Below are 10,209 nucleotides of genomic sequence, written 5' to 3'. Positions count from 1 at the left end.
CAGCCGACCTAACTGCTTCACCCCAGAATTTTCGCTGGACATTCATGTCAAACAATGAAGCCTGACTATTTCAAGGATTTTTCTATTCCTTCTTTCAGCCAATCCGTTTTGTTGGGGTGTTTCGGCACATGATGTTTGCTGTATGATTGAGTTTTCTCTAGATAATTTTTTCATCTCATCATTTATGTATTCCCCACCATTATCAGACTGAAGTATTTGAATTTCTTTCCTATATAAAGACTTTATCAAATAGTGTAATTCCTTGAAAGCATTGTAAACTTCATTTTTATTTTTCAGCAAAGATACCCAAACCATTCGTGTGTATTCATCAACAAAAGTGACAAAGTAACGTGCCCCATTAGGCGTGGCTACTCGAGCAGGACCCCATACATCTGATTGGATAATCATAAACAGAGCTGATGTTTTATTCAAGCTTGGACCATAAGAAATTTTTTTTGTTTTTAGCTAACTCACACGTACCACACTTAGAATCACTATCTTTTACATTCAGAAATAAATTAGGTTTAAGCTTCCTAAGATAACTAAAAGATAGATGTCCAAGTCAACGATGCCATAACCCCGCCACAGACTTATTTGCTTCAGTCATTAATCCCGTATGATGAGCTTCATTTCGATGGTTCTCTTCGAGGTAGTATAACCGCCCCCGCCTAGTACCATAACCAAGAGTCCAATGTGTCGCCATATCCTGAAACGGACATTCATTTGGCCAGAAAGTTACATAGCAGTTCAGAGACTCTGTAATTTGGCTAACAGATAAAAAGTTTGAAGATAAAGAAGGAACTACAAGGACATAGTCAAGGTCCATGGAGTTCGAAATTTTAACTGATCCTTCACCCGTGACCTGTGCTACACTCCCATTTGTCGTCTGTATATTTATTTGTTTTGGAGAATACGTTGTCATGTGGTCCTTATTATTTGTCATATGGTTGGTTGCACCTGTATCGGTTATACAATTACAATTATGAGTGGATTTTTGATGTAACATACTAGAGTCAGTGACCGTGTGAGCGGCCATTGGCGTGATAGGTTCTTGTGGATTAGAGGAAATTACCATAGCATCTTGGCTTATTTTCTTTCGTGGTTTTTTTTGTGAAGTCCCACCAATCCAGGTACCCGATTATGTCATAACAGCGAAGTTTAGAATGCCACTCTTCCCCACAATGTGTACATGTTAAAGTAGTTCCTCTCCCTTTAGAATGTTTCTCTTTCATGGGGCGATTTCGAGAAGCCAAGCGGACCATACTATTCGGTTCGTGTTTCACTTCATCCATAGTTTGTCTTTGATTTTGGTCCTTGCGAATATACGCATAACAAGAATCCAGATCAAGGACAGGATCCTTTCTCAAGATTTCGCTTCGGGCTTGATTAAATTCGGGGTCCAGTCCGGCAAGAAATATATGAACCCTAAGGCGTGATATGGTTTTGTTGAGTGATACGGTTTGGGATACAATATTTGTATCTTCCTGTGAAGTCAATTGAGTATCTATTTCTTGAAAGATACTTACCAGTTCACTATAATACGTGGAAAGAGATCGTCCGTTTTGACAAGTAGTGAACGACCTCCGATTTAAATCAAACAGCCGCGTCTCGTCTGTTCCATCATAGAACATCTTGCTGACAGCTTCCCAAATTTCCGTTGTTGTTTGAAGACATATAAAGCGGCGCATCAGAGGTGGACTAATCGAGTCGATCAACCAACTTTTCACCCGATGGTTGTCAATGATCCATGCTTCGATCTTCTTCTCGTCTATCTTGGGTTTCGGAGTGTCCCCAATGATGAAACCGGATTTGTTTCGAGCTCCGATTCGCATCTCCATTAACTGGGACCATAGCGGGTAATTTGTCTCGTCAAGAATAACTCCAGATGGGAAAGGTGCGTCTTGGACATCGTGTACGATCACTTGTTGCGGGTTCGATGACTCTCCCATGGTTACAAGAATGTTACGGAGTTTCAACAGTATGAGCAAGGATGCTCTGATACCATGTAAATCACGGAACTTGACAATGAGAAAATTGTATTATGATTTTCTGTATATCTTCAATGTACAACAATTAGAATATATATACAACCAGCTTCCTATAATACAACCTACAATCAAGGGCAATTAAGGACTATTATGAGTAATATAATAAAACTCTAAAAATACATCCAATAGTGACAACTCATGTCAACAAAATTCATAATTTAATACAAATACATTCACAGCTTAAAACCTACTTCCATACAAACTTCACAATTTAATATAAATACATCTAAGTTTAAAATTTACCTATTTTGTAGGACATTTCATCAAACACTTATGCGCATTCTCATGGAGGTCGACCGAAGGAAAAGAAGCGGCAGCAGGGGTTTGATGATGAAGTGGATCCGGCATGCGAGAAGATGAGTTTAGTGTTAGTTTGTTAATAGTCGTTGTTTTTGTAATGGAATATTTGGTCTTGATCTTGTAAGTTGTAATTACCTAAACTTTTTGTATTTAGTCCCTAGTTATCAGTTATCAATTATCAGTTATCAGTTATTTTTTAAATAAATATTTGCTTTCCGTCCAAAAAACAAATTTAGCAAATCTAATCAAACCATTATTATAATTTTGTGGCTACAACAAATTCGCCTTGCAAACAAAGAATACATAAAATGTTATGAAAGGGATTTGTAGTAATTAAGAATTTGTCTTATATGTATTTGAGCGTACTTTAGTGATTATCATGGTTTCAAAAGTCGGAACCTATAAGAATTTGATTAAAATAAATAACATTAACATAATCTTATTATTTGTAACTAAAGAGTGGCTTTCTTACAACAATATTTACCTAATCTTTTTTATTATTTAACATGATTGCTAACACTCATATTTTTCTGAAACATATAATTTTGGGGTTTATTTGTTTTTTTAAACGACGACCCATTTTTTTTTTTTTAAACACTCATAATTTTCTGAAACATAGTTTTGTTATTTTTTTTTTTTCAGATTTTAAATAAAATTTATTTTGATCTAGTTGATTTTATATTTAATTAAAAATTATCTTCTAATTGAAACATATCTCTACTATTTATTTTTATTTTTTTAATTCTAGGCGTTAATCTTTATAGGAATTAGGATGTTTGATAAAAATAAACTATTGAATGATTTCAACCTCTAGATGGTGAAAAGAAGGTAAGAGTTCCTTTAACAGCTCAAAACTCATTTATTCGTCAAAAACAGTAACAAACAGGTTGAATGTTGATTAATTCATTCACATCTAAAAGGTTCATTTAGAGGTTATCATGACGATGACGCTTAGAAGGTTTTAAGGCTTACATGATGAAGATGATGTTTAGAAGTTTTGAAGTTAATCTCTATCCTTTTCCACCAACAAAATACATAAGCTAGATCAATTGTGGCAAACACTACAAAACTATATCAAAAATAAGGGATGACTTATTAGCATGAAATGATGAAATATAATAAGAAAATTATCAACTAAAATAAACAAGTAAAGTCACATCGTGTTTATTTCAAAAAGATGAAGTGACATCATGGCATAAGTTGCACACAAATGTAAAACAAAGATACATGTATGTGTTCTTTTAGTTAACATCACGCCTGCTACTTAATTGTTGTATGTGTTCTTCTAGTTAACACCAACCCTCTACTTACTTTCTTACTTACTTAGTAGTTGTAGGTTTAGGTTTCCCAAGTTTCAAGTCTTCCAACTTTGTGCCAATTTGAGCTGCTGTTATTGGTTTCACCTCCTTGGTGCTTGTGACATTTACAACACTTTTCGAATATGATATTTCAATCTTATGCATGGGTTACATGAAATTTAGATTGTGAGATAATCCTTCAAGGTACAGATAAAAGATCACAAACTTGGGTTTTATAGAATTCAGATTCTTTTTATTACCAAAGATAAATATCAACCATCATCAAATGTTGATTTTATCCGTCAGGAGCACAGCCCCCTTGACCCCCGCCATAGGTCAAACTGAGATCAAACTTGTTTTATACAAGCATGCACTTCGTACATCCTAACTTGTAATAAAATAAGGATTTGAACTTCATTGATAATCTGTAAATTTCATCATACTAAAATGGCATGATGACATTAAAATCACCAAAACCCGACGTTTATGTTAATATGAGATGATTACCGATACTCTAAAATCACGAAATTTGATATCTGGTATTGTCGATACATGTGTTAGTACCGAAAACTGATATCATTCCTGGTACTAGTAATCTTAGTTTAGTTCAATGTTCAATATCAACTTTCCACCCAATTCGGTATTTGGAAATCTCAGATAGGTCGGTATCGATTTCGTCTTATGCTATCTCTAGCTTAAAATGAGTGACCACCAACACATGGAAAAAAAAAATTTCTATTTTCAAATTTAAATAAGATTTGTTTAGATATAATTGATTTTATCTTTAAGTAAGAATTATCTTTCCACATAAAGCATATTTCAAACTATTTGATTTTTTTTAAATTGCATGCTTTAATCTTTATAGGAATTAAGGTGTTAGATAAAAATGAAGATTCCAAAAAGCATCTCTAGTATTTATTTAATTTTTTATTTGTAGACTTTAATCTTCATAGGAATTAGCATGTTTGATATAAATGAACTATTGAATGATTTCAACCAAAGTAGGAAAGATCGGGATCCTATATATGATTTTTTTTTAGGTTTGCAAGATCGAGATCGTAAAATCGGGATCGAGATCCTAAGATCATACAAAACATTACATAAAAAGGTAATTGATCATATATAAACTTTTTCCCGTATATCATAGTTAAATAGCTCTAAAAAGAAAAGTAATTGGTCATGTAGTGGTTAATAACATGATTAAATAGCTAAAAAGAGTACTAATACTAACTATTTATAATACAAACATAGAAATTCACAACCTTCATTTTGTTTACTTTAATTGTAATGAGGAAATCGATAACAATTTCAACTTTTAAAACTCAATTAAAAACCACAATTTCTCAAGCTCTCAAGGAAAAAGACTTAAAGGGTAAAAGAAAAGAAATCGAAAAAAAAAAGCTCGCATTTATTGTTGAGCTTAAACTATTGAATGAAGAAACTAATACCAAGCTAAAGCTAGGTCTCAAAATCTACCATCGATGAAGGTAAAATGTAAAAGGAAAAAAATTATATGGTTGTTGGTCATTTACGATTCAAAAAACAAAAAACAGTGCAGGAATAAGGTTATTTTTTATTGCGCATTGTGTAAGGAGACCAAGTGAATCAGTAAATTGATAAAAGATAGTAAAAACTGAATCAAAAATTAGGAATGGTAGGATCAAATCCCGGTCCTAAGATTCTGACTGCAATCATACATATAAAACGATCCTCTTGCGATTTGACAATGTTTTTATAGGTAGGATCGTAGGATTTCAGGATCTTCCGATCAAGATCCAGATCTTGACAACTTTGATTTCAACTTTTAAATGATTAAGAGAAGATAGAGTTCCTTAACCATTCAAAGGTCATTCAAAGGCTTTTGATTCGTTCAAAGAGTATACCAAACACACCGAAAACTGACCGATTCATTTACTTCAAAATGTTCATTCAGAAGGTCTTAGGTTTACTAAAACTAGATGAAGATGATGTTTAGAAGTTAGAGGTGTACACGGCCACTTAATCCCTACCCTTTTCCACCATCAAAATACATAACCTAGATCAATTGTGACAATCACTACAAAAGTATATCAAGAATTATATAGAGAAACAAACTATAATGAAATATAATAAGAAAATTATCAACCAAAATCAACAAGTAAAGTCAAGTCAAGTCAAGTCGCATCGTGTTTATTTCAAAAAGATGAAGTGACACCATACCATTACCATAAACTTACACACACAAATGTTAACAAAGTAACCACCCCTTACTACTTTTACTTACTTAGTAATTTACTTAGTGGTTGTTGTAGGTTTCCCAAGTTTCAAATCTTCCAACTTTGTACCAATTTCAGCGGCTGTTATTGGTTTGTTCACCACCTCTTTGGTGGTTGATGGGCCATTTGGAACAGAGTTTTCTTTCTCCTTTTGATTCTGATTCATAGTCAAAGGCATTGTTTGCCATATTCTTATGGTTCCATCTTCGGATCCAGATGCATATGATTCACCCCCTGGTGAAAACCTCACACAATGGACTGGACCATGGTGCCCCTTGTTGATTCCTACATTTACAACAACACCCTTCGCTTTTTAAAATAATATCTTTATTTTTTAATAATTGGTTAGATGGAATGGAATGAACAAAGTAAGGTAGCGTTTGGTATGCAGTATTCAAAGAGGGAATGGAATGTAACATTACTATTGCCATGAAGGAATGGAATGGAGCATTTTCATCACACGTATACTATAATCATGAATTACTTTTATTCATATAAGATTAATCTTTTTAAAATTTTCATTCCATGGTAATGCTCCATTCCATTCCCTCTTTGGTCACTGCATACCCAACACTACCTAAAGTACATTATGTACAACTTTCGATCCATTTGAAACATTTCAATTTTAGCTAAGTTACCAATTTACAAATTTGACCTTTTAGAGATTCTTTTTTATTAAAAAAAATCATACCAATTTCTTCGCCAGTATTGAAGTCAAATAGTCGAATCCACATGTCTTCCCCTCCAGCAATAAACTTGTCACCAAATTTTGGCTCCAATGATGCTGATTCCACATTGCATGGCATCTCATAACTTTTCACCAATCCAAAACTATACCATAAAAATATAAATTATATAGTTTATAAAGTATTATATACAAATTTTACAAAAAAAATGGTTTTATTAAAAAGAAAACATACTGGTTTGCATCCCAAAACTTGACAGAGGATCCATCTGCAGTGGTTATATAACGACCATCTTTACTCACTTCAGCACTTGTAACAGATGCTTTTGTTTCAAGAGTATGAACAATCTTCCCACTTCTCACATCCCAAAGCCTGATTTTTAAATTTACAAAAAAACAATTTCTAATCCATTAATTCAACAACTAAAAAAAAAAAAAAAAAAAAAAAAAAGTTGTCTTCTTGAAATTATTCTGTTCTACACAAAAGTTCTGCAAAATGTCCAATCAATCATGTCAAATGAAGAAAAGTCTGATTTCTCCTCTCACCAAATCCATGTGGCACAAAAACAAGACAACTGGAGTGCAAATTATTTGTGACCACATTTCCCATCTTCAAATCAATCTAATCTAATCTTACAAAAAGTACATAAATTTTGACCAAATTACAAAAATAGTCCCTGTGGTTATTCAAATATTATGGTTTCAGTCCAATGGGTTGATCTTAAGGAATGGTTTGGTAAAAAACTAACGGCTATTTTTTTTAAAATTGACCATTATGCCCTTGTTTCTTTCCATCTTCTTTTGCCTCCCTCGTCTTCTTTGTCTTCAAGAAATCTAAATTTAAACAAAATTCTTTGAAACTCTGGATTTAAATTAATATAGAATTCACCCACCTTTCTATTGAAGTGTCTATTGTGAATCAATCATCTTCTCTATCGAATTCTTTTTATTTCTCTTCTTTTTCTTCTTCCAATCATCATCAACATTTCTGGTAAAACTCGATGCTTTTATCTTTCCAATTATATTATTAGATTGATTATGACTATTTGTTCAATACCCTTGAGGGAGATTCTACTTTCTTGAAATACCCATTTGTGTTCTTGGAAACCCTAGCATCATCCAGTGACCTAAATCTTCTTTTCCCATAGCTGAAATCATGATTAAATGACAACCCTTTTCACATGGAGCTCTAACTTTTTTTGGGGGGTGGGGATTTAATCTTTGTTAGATGATTTCACCATTGTTTTCCAAGATTTAAAATCTTGCTTTATTATTTACCAAACCAGATGCATAAGCATCATAAATGCATGATCATTACTGCTTATGTGGTATAATTTTCTTTAATCCAATGATTATAACAGGTGTCATGTAGATATCATACATTAAATTTACAAAATGTTTGATTCCATGTGATGTGGTCCACAATTGTCTATGCACGTGTGGATGATAAATACATATGAATGTTGAGAATATGATATAGATGTGGGGTCCAATCAACACTCCATGTGACTATTAATACAATAGGAATGACTGACTGAATGAACAAATTATAATAAAAAAAACCTATATTATTCCCCTGTTTCATTATAAATTTTCCATATATGAAAATAACCCTTAAGTCATGTATGGGTAAAGTGGTTTGATTGGGTAATGATGTCTATCTTGATAATGTGTTGTATAAGTTTCTTTTCTAGACTGACTAAATCATCTCACAATAAAACGAAATGACCATTTTACCCTTACATTCCAACAAAAGAATTTCACAAAAATCATCAATTTTAACATGAGAGGAGTTCATGAGATACATGACATACCTTACACCACCAGAATCAGAGCAAGAACTTAATATTGTTTGGTCACTATGGAGCCATGCAACAGTCCTCACAGAACCTGGTGAATCTACAAATTCTCTTGGAGGAGCATCTGGTCGATTTAAATCAAATATACGAAGCATTTTCTCAAATCCACCAGTCAGAAGATAATGTGTATCCTGAAATTTTTTACAAAAAATGTATGATTTCTATCAGAATCTTCCTTCATAATACATATTTCTGTGTATAAACTATAAAGAAAGATGAAAGAACCTCTGAAAAAGAACATGCTCGAACAATATGCTTGTGGTCAAATGAATGCAGCACATCTCCAGTTAATGCATCCCATAATTTCCTGCAAAGATTACATTCAGAAAGGAAAATTTGGTGATAATATTAACAAAAAGAAGAGCTTTTTATGATGATGAAAACATACGCTGAAAAATCAGCAGATGCTGATGCAGCACGTAGAGCATTAGTATCAAGACAGCAACTCCATACTGCACCTTTATGCCCTTCAAAGGTTCCTATCCAGTCTCCGGTTTCTCCATTTCTAAGCATAGGAGTTGAATCTGAATAAAGAGTAACAAAAGATTGTATTTATTTTGATTGTTATATACACGATATGCAATGTGATAAAGGGACAAATTGTTCATATCAGTCGTAAACTTTATCCAAAACTTGATGTCTTGATCGTGATCATATCTATTGTGCTTAAATTAACCTTCTCATGACTAATAGATACAGTTGATGAATCCAAATGTTGATATGATGCTCCGATCTAATATTTATGATTGTTTTACCAGATTGTAGAAAGTATAAGATGGGAGTTGATGTACAATTTTATTTTAAGTAAAATTGAGGATGGAGATATACGACGAACCTTTGCTGGCACTGATAAGGAAAAACCCATCTGGAGTGATCGGGCTATAGAACAAATCAACTACTGGCCGAGAATGCCCATGGCATACGAGAGGAACTGCGACCTTCTTCTTATCCATAATCTCTCTTACAAACCCGAATTACAGAAAAACCTTAAAATATGATATCCTTTAGCTGGAAATTGAAATCCAAGTCCCCGATCCTAAATCTAGAAATCAAGGACTAAAACCTAGAAATCGACAATCGACAATTGACCCCAAAAAACGCGCACAATTGCCTAAACGATAAATCTTGATTGTTGTATCGATATCAATAGCGAAATCTTACAAGAAATACTATATATATTATATGTGTAAGAAGGAGAATGGCGGCAATCAACACAGGTGGGAAACCTAACTTTTGAACTTTTGATCGCTTCAATAAGATGAATCCACACCTCCTAACCCCAAGATATGCGAAGAACAGATGGAATTATTTCTGGGAACTACAAATAAACAAAAATGAAAGAAAAATAATACTAAAAAGTAAGATATATAAGACTACTGCGTACAGGGCTAGGCGCAAGGCTGCCATTGATGCATTTCTTGATTTTTATAGGGTCGATGATTTGGGATTTCTTTCTTGATGGTGGTCCCTGGTCTTCCTTAACGTTTCCATTTTCATCCCCAATGTTACGGAATATTCGGTTAGATGCCCTTATCACTCAAATGATTTACAAAGAAGCCCTTATGGTAAAGTTGTCTTAATTTCTCTTGATTTCTTTTAAAACGGAATTATATTTTTGATAATTGTGCCTGTTAATTATTTATAATTTAATCAATATAATTTCTGAATAATGTTAAAAACCATATAAATTAATTTCATATAAGTTACTAATTATGTTTGCTTTATAATATATTATTATATGTTTAAATCCACACATTTTGTCCA

General features: G+C 33.0%; 2 protein-coding genes across 2 annotated transcripts; both read right to left on the bottom strand.

Moving 5' to 3' along the window:
* Positions 1-562: 562 nt before the first annotated feature.
* On the bottom strand, positions 563-1,949 carry LOC145040284 (uncharacterized). The gene is made up of 2 exons (XM_078988232.1): positions 1,073-1,949; positions 563-957 (listed from the first exon to the last, which is right to left on the bottom strand). The coding sequence occupies exons 1-2, from the start codon at positions 1,947-1,949 to the stop codon at positions 563-565; spliced, it is 1,272 nt and encodes a 423-aa protein (XP_078844358.1).
* A 3,796-nt stretch (positions 1,950-5,745) lies between these two features.
* On the bottom strand, positions 5,746-9,837 carry LOC145042983 (uncharacterized). The gene is made up of 7 exons (XM_078991509.1): positions 9,281-9,837; positions 8,834-8,969; positions 8,671-8,752; positions 8,401-8,576; positions 6,822-6,959; positions 6,593-6,732; positions 5,746-6,186 (listed from the first exon to the last, which is right to left on the bottom strand). Exons 1-7 carry the CDS (start codon positions 9,396-9,398, stop codon positions 5,918-5,920), a joined length of 1,059 nt encoding a protein of 352 aa, XP_078847635.1. The 5' UTR covers positions 9,399-9,837; the 3' UTR covers positions 5,746-5,917.
* Positions 9,838-10,209: the final 372 nt, after the last annotated feature.

The sequence above is a fragment of the Lactuca saligna genome, chromosome 4 (genome assembly GCF_052625555.1).
Source record: "Lactuca saligna cultivar CGN05327 chromosome 4, ASM5262555v1, whole genome shotgun sequence".
NCBI classification, from domain to species: Eukaryota; Viridiplantae; Streptophyta; class Magnoliopsida; order Asterales; family Asteraceae; genus Lactuca; species Lactuca saligna.
This window is presented reverse-complemented; position numbering and strand designations above follow the sequence as displayed.